This window comes from Trachemys scripta, chromosome 5, assembly GCF_013100865.1.
Source record: "Trachemys scripta elegans isolate TJP31775 chromosome 5, CAS_Tse_1.0, whole genome shotgun sequence".
NCBI classification, from domain to species: domain Eukaryota; kingdom Metazoa; phylum Chordata; order Testudines; family Emydidae; genus Trachemys; species Trachemys scripta.
This window is the reverse complement of record NC_048302.1, coordinates 54,385,937-54,409,814: the sequence shown is the minus strand read 5'-3', so window position 1 is coordinate 54,409,814 and position 23,878 is coordinate 54,385,937. Positions and strand designations below refer to the sequence as shown.

Here is a 23,878-nt window from a genome sequence, read left to right as displayed (position 1 = left end):
CCCCCCCCCCCCCCCCCCCAGCACCTGCCTTCCAGATTTGAACACCTCAAAATTCAGGAGTGCTCAAGCTCAGTTTGGGTGGCTCTTACTTCATTTCTCCCAAATCAAATATACTGATCCACTGTAACTTGCTGTAGAAAAAGTAGGATAAAATTGAGCAAGAAATGCTTCCCAGTGGTTATTAGGACTGGAATTGCTATTTTCAACAGCCATTGCCTTTTTTTTGTTTGTTTGTTTGTTTAAAAGGAAGACAGTGATATTGCATTGGCAAATTCCCCATAGAAAGAAAATGGAACAAAAGAATAATAAAGGCACCTCAACTTTTCCTCATTTATTTAGGACAGTCTTATAATATGCATCCTCCAATCACACAAGGTGAAAATTGTTCCACTTTATTGCAGTTCTGTAACCTTATGGGAACCAATCCTGTCTGTGTTCTGTGCACATCTAAAATTCCTGCTGAATGACCTGCCCTGGGAGTGAGTTACCAGTGACCCGGGGCTGTGGCGGAAGGAGGGTGCAGGTTGGGTGGAGGTGAGCCCAGGGCTGGGGCGGCAGGAAATGTGTGTTGGGGCAATGGTGGGGGTGGAGGGTAGGGGGAATCCAGAGCTGGGGCGGCAGGATGTGTGTGTATGTGTGTGTGTGTGTGTGTGTGTGTGTGAGAGAGAGAGCCCAGGGCTGGGGCGGCAGAGGGGGGTGCGGTTCTGGGGGGTGAGAGCCCAGGGCTGGGGAGGCAGGGGGGTGCGGCGAGGAGCCCAGGGCTGGGACGGGGGGCAGCCAAAATTTTTTTTGCTTGGGGCGGCAAAAATTCTAGAGCCGGCTCTGGCTCTGCACATACTGCAGGATAATGCGTGAGGTGTTTACAATGCTCACAAAAGCAGTGTGCGGCTGAGTGGGCTCCATGCTTGCCGTGCTATGATGTCCGCATGGATAACTCAGGAAAAAAGACGCGAAATGATTGTTTGCCGTTGCTTTCAAGGAGGGAGGGTAGGGAGACTGATGACATGTACCCAAAACCACCCGCGACAATGTTTTTGCCCCATCAGGCATTGGGAGCTTAACCCGGAATTCCAATGGGCAGCGGGGTCTGTGGAATAGCTACCCACAGTGCACCACTCCATGAGTCGATGCTAGCCATGGTATTGAGGACACACTCTGCCAACCTAATGCACTTAGTGGGGTCATGCACGATTGACTATATAAAATCGGTTGCTGAAGATCGACTTCAAAAAATCAACCTAGTTTCATAGTGTAGACATGTCCTAAGCTACTGCAAGATTTTTGTTGCTGTCAGCGATTTGATGTGATACATTGTGCCAACCTCCTTATGACCCACTTTTGGGTTGTGTCCCACTGTTTGAGAATTGTTGGCCTATTTTGTAAATTCATTTACATTTTAAAGGGTTTTTTTCTTTATTTGTATATTTTGAAAATCTTTTTTTTACAGAAAATGGAAATTTGCAAGCAAAAGTTATATCCTTTCATAACAAAAGAAGTTCAACTTTAAGGCTCTGTATCCTAAACCCCCTTCTGATGTGGTGCTTATTTAAATATGTATTTTTTTCTTTCTGAATAATTCCTCATAATCTTACTTGTCATGACCAGGATTCAGTGTTTATTAAGTAACTTTCAAAAAGAGAATTTGATACCTAGAGACACATTCTTTTTGGTCAGATGAATGCAATCTCTGAATTTCAGGTCTGGCATACATGTGATTTAGCGTAATTAGGCAATGATCTAAAAAATAGAACTGTGGGGGGGGTGAATGGTTTACCTTTCCTATAGAAACTTCTCTGTGCAGTTCTGTAATGTGAAAGGTTTTTCTTGAAAAGGTTAAAAAAAAGTTCTAATCAACTTCTGTACATTATGTAGAACTTCATTTTCTAAACTCTGCAAAAGAAAGTTTCATATTTAATGGGAAATCATGAATTATTCCATTTATTATCTACTTCCTCCTTTCAAAGACATGATCTGGATAAAAGGCGGGGTGAATAATTTCAAAAAATACAATACATTTTTAATGGGAAGGTGCAAACTACAGATTCTCATGACTATTAGCAAGTGTAGAGGAAACAGAATTTTACTTGCAAAAACTCATCAAACTCTTGCAAAGATAAAATACATGACAGACTTTAATAAAAAAGAACACAGTGAGCTGAAGTTTTTTTTTTTATGTGACTTGTTGTTTTTACTAAGTTTGGTCTTACGGTTTTCTAGAGCTTTTATTTCTCAGTAGTACAACAATATTTTCTGCTGAAGAAAACGTAAAAAGTATACACAATTGAGTTCTATTTTTGAAACAGTGTGCAAAGGTAAAGCATAGATCTATAATGTACAAAAAAGAGCGTGAAGTATAAAAAGACAATTTAATTTGCTTTGAGACAATCAAGACTTTCTAATAATTCTCATAGTGATTTTGATTTGTATAAGACTCCTCTTTGTTTTCCCCTTCATTTAACTTCTGCCTTGTCTATAGGTCCTTAGACTGTGAGCATCTTGGGACAGGAACTGTCCCTTCTTGAATGATGTGATCATAAACAAATATAATATACTGCGGGGACAGGAATTGAATAGTAACTACGTGATAATAAATAATTAGCACTTAGATAGTGCTTTCCATTTTCAGAGCATTTTACAAAAGTTAACTAAGCCACAGCAACCCCTTGAGGAGGTGTAGTAGGTAAGTAACAGTACCATTAGTATGTTTTCATACATTTTATATTATCTTTCTGAAAGAGCTTACAGTCTAAGACAAAAGACAACAGATGGATACAGACAGATGGGGGAGTACAAGGAGACAGTGAGAAAATATGAGTATGATAAGTACTGTACAGTTTTACATATAGTGAAAGAAAAGAACAGGGAGGTTAAATGACTTGTCTCAAACCACACAAAATGTCAAAGATGTAGCTGAGATTAGAACCTGGAAGTTCCTGGCTCCCAGCCTTGTATTCAGTCCATTAGGTACAATATTAATTAACACAGAAGAATTAAGAAATCCTTAATTTTGGTAAGTGACAATCTATAACAGAGGTGGCCAAACTGTGGCTTGTGAGCTGCATGCAGCTCTGTTACAATTAAAGTGTGGCTCCCAGAGCCCCCCCCCCCCACCTTCTCTGCCTACCAGACTGAGATGGGGAGCTCGGGGCTTCTGCCCTGTGGCGGGGTAGTGGGGCTAGGGGCTTCTGCCAGAGATGACTGGTGCCTGCCGGGGGGGGGCGGGGCAATTTAAAGGCTTGACCCTCCCCCCAACAGCTTGAGTCATGCTCCCAGAGGCACACACCCCTCTTTCCCTCAGCGGCCCCTCCCTTCAGCCCCCAGGTGTTAGCTCTGCATGGAGAGGCAGCGGCAAACAGCTGGGAGCTGCAGGGAGGGGCCTCTGCTTTAGCTCCTTGGGGAGAGGCAGCAGCAAAAGCAGTGGCTCTCCCTGCAGCTCCTAGCTGTTTGTCGCTGCCTCTATCCAAGGTGCAGCTCCCAGCTTGCTGGCTCCAGCAGCTGCCGTGCAGAGAGGGGGCCTGGCAGCACCATGTTACTAAGCTGGGCCAGCAAACTCTGGCAAAAACATAACCTGGAAGAGCACGTGACACCATGTGTGCCCCTTCAACATTGTCTCTGGCTTCAGCCCCTGTGGGGAAGGGGGTCTTGGCGGGGCTGAAGCCCTGAGCCCCAGCAAGCACACCCCAGCTCTCGAAGGGTCAGTAAGTTTGGCCACCCCCGATCTATAACAAAATTCGGATGCAACACCACAAGTTAGAATTAATTTTGATTAATGAACATCCCTGAATTCCAGGAAAATGAGGAAAAAAATCATTACATTCTAAATGTAAGATACAGTGAATTCCTAATTACCATTTAAAAATCAACAAAGATCATAGAAAACCAACAAAAATCAACAAAGAGAATAACATTTTCTCTGACAGTGCCTGAAATATTCGCTAAAGATCACTGATACATGTTGTGGTGCACGAAGAATATTTTCCTATGCTTATCACTTTTCTCTTTAATTGTTCTGCTTTTAGAGCATTTATATTTAGGGACAGAATATATCAAAAATACATTTCTAAATGTATATTTCCATTTACCTGTATTACTGATGTATTACTGATGATTTTTAATTATTACAGGAATTGTATTCATTTGAAAACATTTCTTCAGTATCATCCTTTGATGTTTATAATTGATTAACTTTTCTATTCTTGTAATGTTAAAGTGGCAGTGTGGCTTTAAATAAAAGGAAGAGAGGCAGATATATGTATTCATTAAAGAATTCTCACTGACACTCGTATTTTTACGTTAGGATATTTCAAATTTTATATTTGAATTGCAACAAAACACAAAATAAATGACTTAATCCTCAACCTTGCTGACTAAAAATATCTGATTTGGAAGTTAATTATCTATTGCTACTTAATGGGATCTACTGTACTTTCTAGACTGCTATTTAATGAGAATTAATATACTCTGCAATTTAAAGTATTACTATCCAGTAAGAATTTAATGAAAGGGAAATATTTTAAGCAGCCAGGATGAACGAGAATGACCAGGGAAAGGCTCTCTGGTATTAGTTAAATAACACTGGGTCAGTTCCAGCCTCCAGTGATAATATATGGGACACACTGGCCCTGTAAGCCTCAATCCAGCAAAGCACTTAGGATGTGCTTAGGTTTAAGCATGTGGGCAGTCCCACTGAAGTCAGTGAGATTACACGCATGCTTGAAGTTAGGTACGTACCTGAGTGCTTTGCTGGATTGGGGCCTAAATGATTGGTCCTTTGACTTGCAAGGGTATGTGTACATGGTCTTATACCAGTCTGACATGGCTTTAAGCATTACAGTCTGAGATATTTGTTGAATTGGTGAAATATTTCAGTTTTACATATGTATAGGCAGTCAAACTAAATCACTGCAATAATTCTACTTTTTGGTTAAGTATTTAGATAAGTTTGTATCTTCAAGAATGCACAACAAAAAAGTGTACCTTTATTTTAGCAACAATTCACTACCTTGTATTATAGAATTCTTCATTCTTAGGAAGAATTGTCTATAATTGACTTATAGGTATTATCCCTTTTGATTCTTATGAGTGGAATCCTGAAGGTTTTAACAATGCAGCATTTTTGGTTTTATGAATTTTCCAAATAGCATTCTTTATTATTACTTAAGCTATATACTTCTAAAATGTTAATAGAGTGGTTCTGTTTTCACATCTTTGTTTTTATATGTATATATGTTTGTGTATATACTCAGACATACAGACAATGCCTCATGCTTCATAAATCTCAAAGTATATCTAAGTATTGAAACATTTAGAGTCATTTGGGGATTTTTTTAAACAATTTATTTTTAACAAGCAAAAATATCTTGATTTTTTTCAGGATTTTGGATAGTAATCTGTATGATAACTTTATTGCCGGATGTTGACTTGCCTGCTAAAGAAAGAAACCCAGTTTAGGTGTGAAGAATATAATTAGGCTTGGAAGAATTCAGATTTATTTTTTTATAATTTTGATGGATAATATCAATTTTCATTGTATCTATTTAATTTTCTATAGGTGCAGGAAATTATGAAGGGGAGAATAATTATTTAATGATAGTAGATTTGAGATTCAAAAAGTTAGAGCTTTATAACCATTAAAACACAAATTTTTAACATCACATGTCAAAATATAAAAAAGTAAATACCTTAAATTAAACTCAACAAGTTCAAAAGAGGCATTTTTTCTTTGCCTATCTGTAAATTTCAATTATTATTGATTGATAGAAATTTTATTTTGTCAGTTTCTGTGTGTATGGTGAAGTCAGCATAATTAATACACTGTGCAATAATGTTACATTATAATAATTATGTCTTTTTAGTAAACTGTATATTATCATTGCTTACTGCATGTAATCCTGTGTTCTACTAACTACAGTAGTCTGTTTAGAAAAATTGCCAGCTGACATTTTCTTGTGTTTTTTTTTATTAAATACCAAAGACCTAGCGATATGAAGCCTGACATGGAAACGCTATCAAATGAGAATGGTAGTATTTTTCACCCACTTTGCTGAGATGTAATTGACTACCCAAGGTGTGAGCTGTGGGGAGTCAGGACCGTTAAAAGTATCTCTGCCACAATATATTTTTAATGTGATTATTTTAATACAAGTATAATTCATTTGGCCTCTTAAAATGCAAATAGTAAAATAAATCAAAAATAGGTTAACAAATGTGAAATGGTCTAATTTACATCATCTACTGCAAGGAAATTTGAAAGTTAAAGCAAAAAATCTGGGATTATATTGAACTGAATTCAGAGCTTTATTTAATTTTTTTTAAGAGTACAATAGAATAACAAGAGAAATACCATGATTTGGGCAATTTACTACAAGTTTCCTTGAGTTTTTAATATTGGTGCAACTTAATAACCTCATTTTATACTGGTTCAAGCAGATCAGAAAAGGCTTGTGCGTTTCAGCCAGATCTTCTGCACCAATGAGCATTGCACAAGCATTTCTTTAGGTAGCTTTTAAATTTTTTATTTTTTTTATACAGAGAAAAAGGTATAAATAGCTATACAATGTAAGAAAGTTAAAATGATTATAACATTAAATGTAAATCTGAAGTCTTACTAAAATACCTTGTGTTTTAAAAGTAGCAGCGCCTTTTAAGTTTACATATCCGGGTTTTTTGTAGCTGCTACCATATGTGTGATAATATAAGGTGCATGAAAATTACCTTATATAATTTTTTTTGTTAATGCAAAATAAACAGCTATTACAGAGTAATCTCCTAATTTTCAGAAGTCACTGGTAGCTTCTGAAGATGCTCAACACTTTGAAAATCAAACCATGAGATACTATATTTCAATAACTGCTAGAGTAGGCTAAGGGCAAAATTCCCAATCAAATCTACCCTCTGGATCTCAATCCCAATATTCTCCTTATCCTACATAAATGGACAATCCATCAGTGGGAGATCGAAGCATGTATGGACAGATAAAGGGTAGACTCAGAATTGTATGGATTTATGTTAAGAATTTTGCCCTTAATCTGTTGAACTTTATATCCTGAGAAACAAAAACAACAACAAAATAAACTATATTATCTAAAAATAAAAGCAAATAAAAGCATTGTTTGGAAAATTGCTTTTAAAATGCTCATCTATGTTCTACATTTATTAAAAACAATTTTTAAGTTCATGATTTTAAAAATGCTTTCTGAGATCTTGTTTAGGTTTTTTGCTAGGTGATCACTCTCCAGGAAAGCAAAACCCCATGTTTATCTTCATATTACAGTCTTTGCAATTAAACATAGTTTGTGAATCATCTGATTAAAAAATAATTCATGCTTATACTGTGTTAAGTCCACATGGTATTATAGCTTGCCCAACAGTGCATGCAGTATTTGCAGGTTTTGACGGTCATTCTGTTTGTGTGACATTGAGAATGGTGGTCAAATTCACAATCAGTGTATGAAGTGCAGCTCTACTGACTTCATTAGAGTTGTTCCGATTTATCCCAACAGTGTATTTGACCCAACATTTGCACTTTTCTTTTGTTCTGAAGTAGTATGTTGTTGCAGTGGAAGTTGCTTGTTTAACATGATCTGACTGCAGTTTTGCCAGATTTCCAGTAGATGCCCCCAGAGACCATTCAACCTATTGAAAAATTGTTATTACTGTTAAAATCAAAGTTCTTTTTTTTTTTCTACTTGACTCTCAGTGAGTCTTGAAGTGGCCTAAATGTTGACAGGAAGCCTCAAACCAGAATGGATAGAATGTAGACAAATAAGTTTTATAGTTAAATAATAACATCTTACTATGCAGTAAGATTCACTAGGGTCAACATAAATTTATTGAAAAAAAAAAGCAGAATCATCAGGTAAAAGTTCACAAGTAGTTTTAAAAAACCACTGAACTATGTGTTGGATATTTTATGCAATTGATAACTAATTGTCAATTATTGAAAACATGATCAATTTGATTTAGTATCTCTGTTTATTCCTGTGCACTACATAATGTTATAATGAAATATATGCTGGAATATAAACAATAATGTTGGTAGGGATCGTTAATTCATCTTAAAATGTAATCAGAAGATTACCTCCCTTGTCTCCACTACATCCATGTTAAAAAGTAACATGCTTTACTACAGTGTTAGGGGAAAAGAACACTGGCATTTTCAACAGGAATCATGTTGATAATTGAAACAATTTCGGTATAATTGTCAGATGATCCCTTAGATTACATTAGTAAAATTTATCCCAACAATGGGAATTTAAGATCATTATAACTCATGCATGATCCGTTTATAAATGCTTTACAGTAATTTAAAGGGGCAAAAGTATTATGCTGCTCCATACAGTACTTTCTATCCTTTAAGTGTAACTTTTTGTCATATAAACTAGTGTTATTTTTTATTATACTGTAGTTGAAATGTTATTACAGTAGGTAGGCTTGTTATTGGTACAATATACAGTTATACAATTATCTTCCCCTGAGAAGAACTATATATTAAGTACAGTGAGGTCACTCCAGCTGTAATTTGGTTTCTTTTTCTTTTAGTTAATTGGCATAGCCTTTTGATAGAAAATTGGTGACGCAAACTGTAGTTACACCACTGACTTCATCCTCCATGTAAATGTATTAGCAAATGATACTGCTCATTTGAGAAAATGTGCTTTGACCTTAAGTAAAATGTATTTGTCTAATGAGATTAGCACACTTGGCTGGGGCAATTTTATGTTATTCTATAAATCCTGGTATCATGTTCAAATAATTATGACGGAACCTACAATTGAACTGAAAAATGTTTTGACTAGTTACAAATATATTTTATATATTTTCTAAAATGATGGCTAGTTATTTTATCTCAACTTCCTAAATGACTTTTAACATTCACTTCTCTCTCCCTCCCCCCACTGCTTTCACTACGCTCAATTATACTAATTTAGAGTTCGCTGTTATTCCCACTGAAGTCAGTGGGATTTCCTCCCACCCCCCAATTACTCTCCACAACCACAGGTGAATTACTTATGCAGGATCAGTATGCATTAGTAGAAGAACAGATCCTTTATTAATGGCTTTTATTTTTATTATGTTAAAACAGCACAGATCATTGACACTTAAAGCTTATTTTAAAACTTGGCTGCTCCATTTTCACTTAAATAAAAAGGTGTTTACATAATTTTCATTAATATAGAACTGGAAAATAACTACAGTAGTAATGAATTGGACAGAGACTGGGCCAGCCACAAAAAGGAAATCAGTATGCTTTCCACTATGGCAATGAAGATGTTGTGATAGTCAAATGATTGGACACTCCTTGATGGGAAATGAAATGAGGTTGTAAGGGGCATACTGCAGTTGCTCCAGTTGAAGACAAGTTGAGGAAGGTTAGCCTCGGTTGGTATGAGGTATATTGGTAGGATGGCTGCTGCAATGATTGTCAATGGAAGGCGACCAACCGGGAGACCAAAGACTCAGTACATGGGCTGGATATCAGCAGGCCTCAAAGATAACTATCTGTATGACAGCCATATGTGCAATAACATAAGTAAGGCTGCAAGTCATGAGTAAGGCTGCAAGTCATCACAGAAGTCACGGATTCCGTGACTTTCTGGGACCGCCATGCAGTGGCAGGTGTGGCTGGCCCGAGGGCTGCCTGAGCTGCTCAGGCAATCCCTGGGCCAGCTGCATCAGCCGCTGCTGAGGCAGTCTCGGGCCACCGCCCCTCCCTCCCCCCAGCAGCAGCAGGGGTCCCAGGCCGTGCACCACCAGCTACCTTCCCCCCACAGCAGCAGTGGAGGTCTCAGGCTGCCACACACACCCCCAGCAGCAGCCGGGGGCTGGGGCCAAGCACCACAGCCAGCTCCCTCCCCCCCACCTCTCAGCAGCAGTGGGGGTCCTGGGCCGGGGCCACGCACTGCCACCCGCCCCCCAGCACCAGCCAGGGTCACGGACCGTGTGCCATCTACCCCAGCACCCGCACCACCCCCTGGGCCACCCCACCCCCCAAGGAACCCAATATTTAGTCGGGTATATAGTACAAGTCATGCATAGGTCATGGGCCGTGAATTTTTGTTTACTGCCCATGATGTGTCCGTGACTTTTACTAAAAATATCCATGACTAAAACATAGCCATAATCATGAGTTTTGGAAGAAGGCTATAAAAGTTGCCAATCCTGAATAGGGAAATGGCTAGAAAGAAGAGTTGTTCCTAGGCTAGAATTATTCTTATTCTGATTTGTTAAATGTACTCTAAACATCAGTTTTCAGAATTCCTTATTTTCTTTTATATGCTCTGAAAATTTGGCAGTAAAAAGATAATCTTTTAATGGGAAAAATTGTTTGGGAATATCAGTGGCATAATACAAAATCTGAAGATTTGTCATTTTAGTGGGATAGAGAGGGAATTTTTACCCAACACTAGGGGCCCAGTCCTGCAAACCATTATTTCTGAGTTTAATCCTTAGTGATGCAAGCAATCCCATTGGCTTCAAAGGTTTTTAGTATTGGGCTCTAGATTGTTTCATGCCACTTGAAAGAAGTATTTGGATTATGTCCATAAATAATGTCTCAAAAGATGTATTACCTCTTGAAAATATTTAATTATGCATCTCTTTTTTAATATGTATATCTTACCCATGTTTATCAGTGGAATAACTTTGATATAAATTCTTCATTGTATCTCTGTGGACATGTCATTTGCTTTTAAAATTAGGCAGAAATCATGAAATTTCTGTACCACTAAACTAGTCCCAGATGATTCTGTTTCTAACAAATACCAATCCACCATTACCTCCAGCAAAACTATTTAATATGTACATTGTTTTGACATGTAGTATGTGCTTATTTTTTTCCTGATCACTCTTTTTAAGCTAACTAAGAACTTACGGTGTTTCAGTGAACTAATGTCAGCACCTTCTTTTTTTTCTATGTAGGTTAACTCATTTGACTGTCCTGACTGATTTCAGTTGAAGAACACTTGTATATTTATAATGCAGTTCCAATAAAAGTGCTTATAGATTACCACTATTGCTATATTCTGTTCTATAGTATAGGATCTAGTTTAAAAACCATTTTGTAAAAAATCCTACAATTATAAGTGGTTCAAATATCACCTCTCCTTTGTTGGCTTCTGAAGTCTACATTTGAAAACCATTGTAGTATCTTTAATTATGTGTGTGTGGGAGTATTGTAGAGAACATAATACAGATTTAAAGGACTAAAATCAGTATTCCTTATTCCCAGTTACAGGAATTCATACAAGAAGAACATCTGCATAGACATGCTGCGACAGGGTTATCACAAGTCCTTCTCTGAGCTCTTCACTCTGATACAGAAGTGGAATGCCTTGAGGGAGGCTGCAGGGCCTGGGTCAGCCATATGGCAGCAGAAGTCCCTGGAGGAGCAGCCTGATAAGCTGGATCAGCTTCACCATTTCCTGACCAGGGCTGAGGCAGCCCAACGAGCAGGTAAATGGGGGAACTGTGGGTAACAGAACAGCAGGAGCTGCAGCAGTGAGAGCCTGAGGGAAGATTCTAAATTGTTTCATGTATGAATTTGAAACATTACTGCATCTTAGCACATTTCAGCCTTAGTCATCTAAGCTGTATTTATAGACTAAATGATAGGTAACTCTGAATTTCGACACCACGGATACAGTGAGAGGTTCTGTGAAATAAACTGGGAAAGAGCATCTAGAGTGTATTATGTCACTAGAAATCTTGAGATATATTTACAGCCTTGATAACATCTCAGTTATAACCTAGTTCATAGTTTCTTTATTTTTTTGTTTTATCTATTGATTTTAACAGCTATTTTGTACTGTACTAGAGAAATATAACTTTTAAAACATTCTTTTACACTATCAATATTTTATAAATCTGATATTTTAAAACATAGATGCTGCTCAATATGGTTGAATTTGTAACTGAAAAATTAAAAATGGATTGCAAATATGTCAAGTACAACATGATACACTGATGTGACATGTTATTTGTGAATTAAAAGGTGTTTGTGAAGCCATAACTCTGAATTACTGTATATTTTTGCCGATGTCTAAAAATAAATTTACTAAGCTATTCTATTTATAATATTCTTTTACTGTAAATACTAGATCATGCAATAAGTTTTTTTCTTATGTTTCAGAATAATAATAGGAGTTGAGGCAGATGAATAGCTACAGGAACCCTGTTATATAAGATTTCCATTACACTCCACTAATTTCAGTTTACATTTTTGATCATTTAGGGTAGGAAAACTTAAAACAAGGTTTCTAAGGTTTTGACAAGGAACATTCTTCATCTCAACTTTTTAGACAGGGCAAACTTTTTTTTTTTTTTAAGGAGCAAAGCTAAAAACCTTTGATTTACTTTTAATATTATTGTTCTCCTGTAGTTCAATATTTGTACTTTAAAAACTGAACATTTTAGGCCATTTTATTTATCCTGAATTAATTGTAATTACAGCCAACAAACTCCACATTGGGCTAAGGTTCTGGAACAGCCTCCCAGTGGGGTTGTGGAACAAACATCCTAATGAGTAGTAAGATGGAGCTTGATAAGTTTATGAATGGAATTATATATTGTGGTTTCCTGTGATAGTATCAGACTGGACAGGATGATCCAGCAAGTCTTCTAGTCTTTTGTTCCTAAGACAGGTAAAAGTTAATGGACTGTCCTGTAGTGGGGATAAAGCTATCTTCACTTCATAAAGCTGCCTCCCAGATTGATGGAATACAAGGTGAAGAAATAGCCTTTTCACCTGAGCTGTCCTGATACAGGAATTTTCAGTATGATGTGTAAAACGAAAGGCTTAGACTGGACTTTATGTTGACTTATGGTTCATTTGTTTATTAACAAAATCAAAGTCCATGAAGGGAAGAGAGTTGTGACCCTACAGAGTGTGTGGGCTGTGTCTTAGAGCAAGTGGGAAAGGCAGGGAATATAACAAAATATTAGCATTACTACAGTTAATACAATATTGCACTATTTAAGGACCATAGCTTAGCATAACATTATCTTCTAAAATTAAAAATACTAGAGCCAACCAAGATTTTGAAGATGGGGGGGGGAAGGAGGATTAGTTTTAGGTTTATGCAAGTATGCATTTGAAAATATAATTTTAATAGCCATTTAGCCACATTGTTTAGATATTTTCTATATAATCAGAGAGATGTAGGGCTGGAAGGGATTCAAGAAGTCATGTAGTCCATCCCCCCCATGCTGGATATAAGACTTGTTATATGTTCCATTTGGATAATATCTCTTAAGTGGTAAATCATCTATCTATATGGATGGTGCATGTTGTGACTTCTGCTCCGTTGCTGTAAGATGTTGTTGGTTAACAGGAACAGTTGCACAAGAAGTTATTTTCCAGTGGCGTGGATTAACTACCCATATCTTAGAAGATCAGAGGTGGGGATAAGTGAATACCACTTTATGAAATACGAGGATGGTGAAAGTGAACTTAGTTCCCAAATCTTAATAATGAATAAACCTGTGATTAAAGAGACCTTTGGCTTCACAACCACTATCAGACATTCCAGATGCTTTTTAAAAATTCTCTAGCAGTGTTTGAGGTGGAATGGGCTATTTGGAATACAGACACTTTTGTATTGTATGATGTTACTACTTAATGATGGTCATGGAGTAAGAGCTGCTGTTGCCAGGTTTAGAAGTTTATAACTCCTACACACCAATTGCTAACCTACTGTGTTGATAACAAAAGCTAGGTATTCATTTGGCTGCTTTCCACATCTCAGTAGGCAAATTTGTTATTCTTGTCCTTATGATAACTTAATAAAAACAGGACATCTTGGTCAGAAAGAATTTTCTTCTTGGGAAATTCCAATATGCTGTACAAATCAGCATTAGAAGGGCACTCATTTTTGTTGCTTTCTAGGTTATGGATATTGTGATGGGTTGATTTTTGTTTAGTGTTTTGTAAGGATAGTTGTTTAGTTTTTCATGTCCTTTATTGCTATTGCCTGCTGATGTATTTCTGGCTGGTGCAATGTTTGCTGATGATAGACATATAGTTTAGATAAAACTGAGTCTAGCCTGATTCAAACCAGAAAAACTTCTTCCTTGCCAGCTGCCTGTTTGTTTCATTTCAGGTCTGAGGTGCTGCTAATCAGCAGTCATAGCATAGCTCTTTTGAAGAAGCACAAGTCCAACATGTGTGTGAAAATGTTTCCTCATTACTGTGGTACCCTGGTTACCAACCTTTCTTATTTTACTTAGCATTTTGAAATGAACAAGACTACATGGCATGGATCCTCAGTGTTCTGAGAATAGTGATCCAAAACAGCTAATGGATACCTTTGAAGAAAGCTCAGAGATTCTGGTGACATAACAGATGATTTTACTCATACGTGGACTAATATATAAGCAGTGTTAAGGTACAAGCTGTGATATTGGCATTAGAAGAACCAAAACATTTTTTTCTTTTCAACTTTTGGCAAACTGACCTTTGGTCTCTTTTTTAGCACCTGTTTTCACCAGATGTTCTTATCACAGCCTTTTGCTTAGTCAGTTTGTATTGCTGTCGTTAGTGTGGCATATCTCTAATGTATTGATTTTGTTACCATCGTCAATAAAAGGCACATGTTCCCTGACGTTGTCAGATTCACCTTCCATCTTCTCCATATTGCTCCTGTTAGTATCAATATACATCTCAAGCTTGTTTGTTTTTCATATCATTACAAAATAAGTTGAAGAATGCTCTTCCATTCCGATTGCATGAATCAAAAAATGAGATGCATCAATGCATGTTTTGCCAATGTTACATTTTTATAGACCATTTACCATTGCTCACAGTCAGTGAATTTTCACTCTGTTTTCATTTTTACTGGCAAATTACAATGGGCCTTCAGATCTTATAAGAGTGCAAGACACATCCTCCAAATCAGCCACCAAAGCAGTATCATGCAAGGTGCTGGTTATTGAATCTGGCCCCCTTCACCACAATACCTGAGTACTTCCCAAGTATTTAAAAATAGAGTTAAAAGAGAGATACTATTGTCCCTTGCAGCTTGTAGGAGAAACAGCTGACAGGGATTTATCTTGCCCTGGATGAAAATAAGAACCACTAGCAGAAAATGGAAGAGTTATAGATGATATGTATAAAGAAAGTGCAGGCTTGGAGTTTGTTGATGCTGATATTTCAGATGCTGCTAATTTGAAAGTAGACATGTTTACACTTATTCTCCTGATCTCAGCCTAACTACTGTGGGCCTACCTCATCTTTTTGCTAGATTTGTTTACAGAAATAAAACAAAAAGTCTGGGCTGCTTCTCCATGTTATATTCTTTATAATGTAAGTTTATCATAAATAAACAGGATAGATGAATGCCAGAGCCACCTTTCTGTGTGACATAGCACTTGGTGTAAACCTTCACCTTTTGATGTGCTTGCAAAAATACTATTCATGTCTGTTCACTTAAAACAATATTATGGTTGACGAGCAGTAGTGTGCTGAGGATAGGTAGAAGGTGCACCACCTGAGCAGTTGTATCTGGAGGCATATGTCCTTGAAAGGCAGACTTAGTGCATTCAAGAGGTGCTGCTAAGCAGTTGTTCGTGTGCCTTTGAAGAGGGTCAGCTAGACTTCCCCCTCACCTCTCCCCTCCCTCCCTCCCCCGCCTCCCGACTTGTGCTGGTATGTAGTGAATATGAGGCCATAGTCCCACCCTTCTCAGACATGCCTTCTCGGGTGCTGCTTGCACTGCCAGCAATGCTAGCTGTGGTTCTCAACATCTTCTAGTCAAATTATGGCTAACCCCCAAATAGGTGCAATGACTGGGAAGAGTTCCTTGCATTCTTTTCCTTGGTAGAGTGCCAGCCATAATTTGGTTATTAATGTGTGGGGGGAGGAAACATTTACTTAAATCTTTTACTTTGCTTGGATCTAGAACTTGTGAACAGCACCCAATTAAAGCATACTAAGGAGAGCACCCCACCTCTTTGAGGAAGCGTCTGACCCTTCCCTACTATAAATGATTTAAAAGAAAATAGAGCCCAAAACACTGGCTTTTAAGGGGTAGTTCCCGTGATCTTATATGATGCATGTTGCTGACCCTGTAAACAGCTCTTCAGACACTGCTATCTTATTTTATCTTATTTGTTCATTTATGCTTTTGGCCTATGTAGGCCCCATTTAGGCTAACTAACTCATTTGAATCAACTTCCAAATCTCACACATCTATTTTTTTAATTGTATTTATTTGTTTACTTACTTATTTACTATTAGGGTGCGATACAAATTATACTGTAAAGGATCACAGTGTTCCTGCCTTGATGAGTTTACAGTCTAACAAGATAGGCAACACACACAAAGGTTTAGAAGTTGATACTAACTTAGACTTAAGTTTTCCTCCCACAGTAGTGTGGACACAGGTTTTGCCAATAAGTTAGTATTGGTTGACTTCAAAAAATGCCTTTTCAGGAGGTATATGAATGAAGAGAGAGTGGGCACATGATGCATTGTTATTGGGAGGTTATACTTCTATCTTCCAGCACAGATATTAACAGTTATGAATGACTTACTGTTGAAAAAGACTTTGGCACCATACAATAAGAAACTTTCCTGTAAAATTTCAACCTTGTGTCTTTGGCTGATTTAGATATACTGCAATAACGTGGCTTGTGGTATTTAGGATGAAACCAGAAAGTGACTGTGCACCAAAAATAATAATAAAAAATTAAAATATGTGAAGATATCTGAACTTCAGAAAAGGTTTGGTTGTAGAAGCTATGGATGGTGGACTTTTTTTCTAAACAGGTTTGTCCCTCCCTAATTTCTACTGATACACAGAAACAGTATCAGAAAGAACAGTTAACAGAGACTGATCAACAGTAAGTGAAAGTGCTAGTTGCCTTGACCGCTTCTCAATTCTCTTTTACTACTCATGGCAGTGAGATGGAACTTGGTGGTGTCTGCCTGCCATGCCATAGTGGCCTTTCATTGACTCAGTTTGTAACTACTAAATTAGTGAGTTTCGTGTAGTGACAAATTTCTGCCCTGTTGGCAGCCCTTTATAGTTTAAAATCTCTTTCCTTTCTTGTGACTACCACTTGGTGCCAAGGTGACTCTCTTTCCAGGGGTTCCCCCAAGTAGATCAATTCCTGGACTACTACCAACCGACTTTAGGGGCCTCCCTGAGGTTTCCAGGCCAGAGCTCCTAAACACCCCCAAGTCATACTGATATTCCTTGGCAGATACCTCTTTGAGCCTCAGCACCTCTCAATCTTATCTCATTAGTTTCCAACGCTATCCTTACTAGGCATTTGGGGGCCCCTTATAGATCCTCTAGTAGCTGCTCTGTCTCTTATTCTTCCACAAACAACCTAGATCCCCTTCACCAGTTATATCTCTTACTGGACCACTCAGGGAAGTCTACTTCCCAAGGGAATGGGGGAGAAAACAATTTGAGGAGAAGGCAGGGTCAGGAGGAAAAATCAGAAGATGATTCTCTCCAGGATCCACAGGAAACTTTTTAACCTCTTCCAGCTGACTACTCCTAAAGATGAGTCTTCCTCCTTACCAAGTGAGGCAGTGATATCTGCTCCAGTACCACCTCCTGATTATTTCAAGTCCTTTCAGGAGTTGCTAGGAAGGCTAGGAGGCACTCTGGAATTATCTGTGTTAAGGAGAAAGCACAAACATTATTTGACATTACCCATTCTAATTTCCCAGACAAATTCGCAGTGCCAATAAATAGTCTTAGAGCATGCTAAAGACCTCTGGCAGACTCCAGCCTCTGTATTTGCAGTATCAAAATGAGCAGAGAAAATATACCAAGTCCTTCAAAAATGATTGAATACTTCTACTCATATGTGACTCTTGTTTCTCTAGTGGAATATGCAGCACAGGAGAAATCCAAAAAGACAAGACCATGTAAAACCACTTCTAGTGACAAAGCTCTCAAGAGTCTTGACCTTACAGGCAGACATGCCTATTTCTTAGCATCTCTTCAACTCTAATAACCAGCTAGTCACTCAGTATGACGACCTGACCTAGGACAAAGTATCACCATTTGACAAGCTCCCACAGTAAGCAAGGGTTGACATTTCATCATTTCAGAGTGACAACTAACAGCACAACTTTGCTCCAACCAACCCTGGGTGCCTCTCATATAGCAGCCCATTCCATGGCTACAGCTATCACCATGATAAAGGTCATCCTGATTACAGTTCTCAGGGATTACCGAGAACTCCAAATGATTATATAAGATCTTCCTTTCAAAGCTCACACACATATGAATTATTACACTACCTAAAGAACTGAGGGGATACACTGAGATTTATGCATCTGCTACCAAGGGACAATACAGTCAGAGAACTTCTTTCTTTCAGCAACAGAAGCCTTCTCATTATACTCCTAAGGGGGAAGTGTCACTTCTCCTCCCTCTTCTATTACCATCACTCTGCATCATCATCTGAGTAGGAGGTTTGACATTCTAGTCAAGAGCTGTAGACCATCCTTCTCTCTTTTTTGGATGCTGCCTTTTCCATTTTTCTCTGGCATGGTTTTAGGATTATTTCATATTGATGGATATTAGAAATTACCAAAGCCTGCTCTATTTGATTCTAATCCTTTCCCCGAACTTTGACCTTCAGAGAGCTTATTTTCATATAGCGATTCATCTAGCCTACAGAAAATCTCTCTCTGTTTTATAGTGGGACAGGATTCTAGACCTGTCTGCAGCCCTGAGAGTATTCGCAAAATGCTTGTCAGTGGTAGCAGCCTATCTGAGACAGGAGGGAATACATGTGTATCCATATATGGACAAGTGGTTTCTGAGAGGGAAATTCCACAGGAAGTATCCAGTGTCTTATCCACACTCCTCAACCTGTTCCACTTCTTAAGATTGAGAATGAATTTCAAGCCATCTCTCACTCCTTCTCAGGCCATAGAATAAAGTTGTTTTTCTGGATTCCAAGTTGGTAAAGGCATTCCTCTCTCTAGAAACTATTTCAGACTATCACATAAGAAAAGGCAGAATCCTGCAACAGTAAGAATCTGGCTCAAACTATTATATCACATGGTATCATGCACTTATGTGATACCTCTTGCCAAATGTCACCTTTCCAAATCTGGCTGAGATCTGTTTACCAACCCAGACATCATACAGACACCTCTCAGACTCAGCTCCTGTATTATCTTCCCTGGATAGATGGACAAGCCCAAAGAGCTGCAAAGGTGTCCAATTTGTATCCCATCTCTCATGATGACACTGATTACGGATGTCTCCACAGCAGGTTGGAGGCCCAATCTAAAGCACCTACAAATTCAAGGCATTTGGTTCTGGAAAAGGTTGTTGCTCCATGTCAGTGTGCTGGAACTCCAGACAATTTGACTGGCCTGCAGAGGCTTCCTATTGATCCTGAAAAGAATCGAAGTGCAGATACTGGCAGACAACAGCACTGAAACATATTCTATCAAGAGGCAGTGGGTGCCTGTCAAGAAGCAACCGAAAATGGTGCCATCTTGATGGGATAACTCCCATAGCCCTTCACCTACCAGGAACAAACAACTATCTTGTGGATTACCTCAGCAGACGCGTACTCTGCCAACCACGAGTGGTTGCTGAAGTATTCTATTTTCAAGCCTGTATTCCACAGATGAGGCACCCTTGTGACAGGCCTCTTTGCCACCAGCGAGAACAAATGCACCCTTTTCTGCTCCAGAACAGTGCCAGCCCAGGATCCCTCTAGGATGCTTTTCTCACCCCTTGGTCTCAAGACAGCCTCTCATGAACTGAACTCCCTACCACCATTGTAGAATGGATCGAAGAGCTCACTAGGAGTTGGGGCCCGTTTATTTGTGTTCTTTTAGCCATTTCTTCATCCACCCATTGGCTATGCTGTCAGTGGTGCATTTATCTCCTCAATTTAGCTAGCACCCAACCTCAAGAAGGAGGACAGCTGTCCTCTCCCTGGGTTGGTAGTCTAACACCTTAATAACATGGTTGAACCTACTGAAGAATACACTCCGCTATACTCGCTGTCAGACAAGCCAGGGTCACTGCTGCGCCACTTTCAGGTGTTGAGGTAGGATTTTGCAGCAGAGAAGAAAGTGCTACAGATGGCAAATCAGAGACAGTGGCCAAAAATATTCGACAAGGCAATCTTGAAAGCAAATATTTAAAAGGAAGACTGGAGTCTTATAGATAACTGTAATGAGGATTATAAAAACTTCACTGATAAGTTGAGGCAATGCGTGAAATTAGCTGAGAAAGAAAGACTGAAAAGAGTGAAGGGAAGAATCTCGAAAGAAATGTGGAACTTGCTAGAGAAGTGGAGGAATATGAAGTGAAATGATGGTGACAAACTTGAGTACTCCCTCCTCTGCAAATTGATAAGAAGAAGACTACAGGAGGACTTTGAGAAGTACCGAAATGAAAGGCTCTTAAAGACGGCTGAAGATCGCAGAATCCTCAAAAAATGCAAAAGGAAATTGACACTGTACAGGTCAACATTAATGGCGCTGAAAAACAGGGACGGAAAACCAGTAATTGACAGAATAGGGATGGAAGCGGTCTGCAAAGATTTCTACACCAAACTGTTCGCATCTCAGATAAATGTCCCAGTACCAACACTTCAGCAGACCAACAAGCATGTATTTCCAGCCCTCGTCAGCCAAGTTCAATATGCAGTTCACCAAATGAAGGAAGGAAAAGCCCCAGGTAAAGATAGACTGACAATCGAAATGATAAGAGCTGGAGGCCAAGACCTCTGGGAAACCCTTACCTGGAAATGCAGAAGATACCATCTAGCTGGAAGGAGTCCAACACCATTCTGCTGTACAAGAAGGGTGATTGTCCAGTATGCCTGCTCTCACATGTCTACAAGCTGTTCACCAAGATAGTAACAAACCGATTCTCAGAGTCTGGACAAGAAGCAGCCGAGAGAGCAGGCAGGTTTTCGAAGGAATATCAGCACAATGGACCATATTTTCACTATAAACCAGCTATTGGAATGCTCAAGGGAATACAAATTCTCTCTATGTATTGCCTTCGTCAACTACGAAAGTGTTCAACAGCATAGAGATCACTGCAGTGTTGAAAGCTCTTGCAGAGCAGGGCATCGACACAAACTATATCAAACTATTAAAGGAAGCAAATTCTGACTGCGCTACAGATATAACTTTATTTGATGCTCCCCTTCGCATCCCAGTTAAGAAAGGTGTGAAACAAGGAGACAAGGTTTCACCGAAACTCTTCACAGCCTGCCTCAAAATGGTAATGAGGCGGATGAATTGGAAGGGTGGAATCAGCATCAACGGAGAGCAGTTAAACCATCTCAGATTCATGGATGATAGTGTGTTGATCACCGAAAATATTATCAAACTACAGAAAATGGTGTGAGAACTCAACACAAAAAGCAGCCACGTCATACTGAAAATTTACTGCTCCAAAACGAAATTAATGCGGTCTGATACCTTGCCAAAAGCCCAAATAACAATCAAGGGAGAAAATAGAAGAAGTTGAGCAATATGTCTATTTGGGCCAAGAAATTAATATGTGCCACGATCAGGATGGCAACCTCTTGCAAAGAAAGTAAGCAGGTTGGTACACATTCAGTTCTATCAAGGATGTCCTCCAAGGAAAAATCAACAAGGCAACATGCGCCAGCATCTTCAACTCAACCGTACTGCCAGCAAGGTTGTACGGCAGCGAAACATGGGCACTGACAAAGACAGAGGAGCAGCAACTGTTGGTCACGGAGAAGGTGATGGAAAGAAGAACTCTGTGAATTTCCATCTGCGACCGAGTCCCCAATGAAGTGATCAGATAGCAGAGTGGCGTGCAGGATGTCATTGTTGAGAGCAGGCATAATAAAATGCAATGGGCCAGGCATATAGCGAGGCTTACTGACAATCGAGGGACTGCAGCTGTCACCAAGTGGTACCCATGGCAACTGAAATGACCACTCAGCCGACCTCCAAAAAGATGGGAAGATTTTATCGTGAAAAGACATGGTCACACATGGAGAAGGAAGGCGAGGATACAAGAAGAGTGGAAGATGTGTTGTGATCGGCACAATCTAATGAGGGCTGAAGGACTGATCTATCAAGGTGGTGATCACGGTGGTCTCAAGATCTTCTCTGTGCTTTTTCTCCCATCCCCCTGATACCTAAAGTCATAAGAAAAACCAAGGAAGATGTGGCTACAGTGATACTTATAGCCCTTTGCTGAGCCAGACAGCATTAGTGCACAGCCTTACTGCATCTGTCCATACAGCTACTGATCTTTTGCTCCAATTTGTCAGAATTGAGGACAAATTCTTCACCTAAATCCCATCGCTGTTTTGACCTGACTACTTGTAAGTTGTCTAGCTGAGCACATCACACAAGATAGCTCCACAGAAGCTTAAGATGAGATTTTTCTTCTTGGCTTCATAACAAAGTCTTAACTAGAGCTTAGTGGGAACTGGATTTTTCATTTTGTGGGAAAATTCAATATTTCATTTTTTTTCCATTCCAAAATGTAATTTTTTTTCAAACTTTCCCACAAAACAATATTCCAGAAAATAAAATAGTTTCAGGTTAATCAAAATGTTTTGTTCCTATTTTAACTTTTTAAAAATTTAAATTAAAACTATTGAAAGAGAGTCATTTTGCAATGAAAAATGTAAACATTCTGTTCCAAAAGGTTGACTCTATTGAAATACTTCCTTCAAATTTTCTTTCAAGAAAATAACTAATTAAAATAGTCGTGTTTCTGTGAAATGTTTTGCTTTCGACAAATCAGCCTTTTCAAATCAGAAAACTTCTAACCAGTTGTAATCTCAGCCCATTGCAAAATTATTTCCCCAAGATTCTTGTTTATATCCTCCATTTTGAACTATCAGGCTTCTAGCAGGTCTGTCAGAGTACATATAGCTGCCATTTCAACTTGCCACCCTCCTTTTCAAACATACAGTGTTTACTGATTCCATTGTTTCACAGTTTTTAAAAGTTATGGTTCATGTTTATCACGCTATGCAGAAGCCTCCCACATCCTAAGACCTAAATGTAATTCTTCTAGACCTTATGGGACCCTCCATCTGAACCCTTATCCAAGTGTTCTCTTTACTATCTCTCGTTCAAAACCATTATCTTTATTGAAAGAGTGGTTTCACAATTGCATATCCAACTCTTTCAACCTTCTCCTTTCCGTCCATGTGGTATCTCGCTACTTGGCCAGTACTATCATGACCCCATTTGATAAGTGTTTTTGGATGAGAAATGATAATATTGTATTAGTTTTCTATTCTAGTATAAACAATAAAACATTTAATATATATTTTATTTCCTGATGGCAGGAACACATTTTACAAAAATAGGGTGGATCAGTCATTATACCCCTTTATGGGAGATTTTATATCATTGTTACCTAATTTCTGATATTTTTTTCTCCTGGGAAAAGTTGTAAAAGTTCACTCTGACTAAGTCAGCTGTCATTTGTTATTGTCAAAATAATTTCAGTATATTCCTAGATTTGAAAATCCAAGATTTTTAATCTAGAAGAAAATAAGGCTTTTGAAAGCCCATCTTTGTTGGATGTGCTTTCTTGTGATGCCAACACCCTCTGATCAGCTTCTATCCAAGACAGTTATACAGAAATGGTTGTCTTTGTGCACTTCTCATTGTTATTCACTGGCAGGATAGTCACTGGAGGGTCACATTAAAGTTCATTCAATCAAAGCTGCGGCAGTAACAATAGTCAGCCTCGGGTCAGTTCCATCTCTTGAGATTTGTAGGGCAGCTACCTGAAGTTATTTGCATAATTTTACGTAATATTACTGCCTTGAAATTTGTAACAAAGAGAGTTTAAAGGCAACCTATCTATATCTAGGGCTCTTTGCCCAATTGACAGTTCAGCTCGCCTTTGCCTTTTCCCATTTTTGT

At 38.6% G+C, this 23,878-nt stretch overlaps 1 protein-coding gene across 1 annotated transcript in view; it reads left to right on the top strand.

Moving 5' to 3' along the window:
- TTC29 (tetratricopeptide repeat domain 29) overlaps positions 1–23,878 on the top strand; it is a 204,947-nt gene that overhangs the window by 29,777 nt on the left and 151,292 nt on the right. The window contains exon 4 of the mRNA XM_034772973.1: positions 11,231–11,454. Coding sequence (XP_034628864.1) covers positions 11,231–11,454 — 224 coding nt within the window. The remainder of the gene's footprint in view (positions 1–11,230; positions 11,455–23,878) is intronic.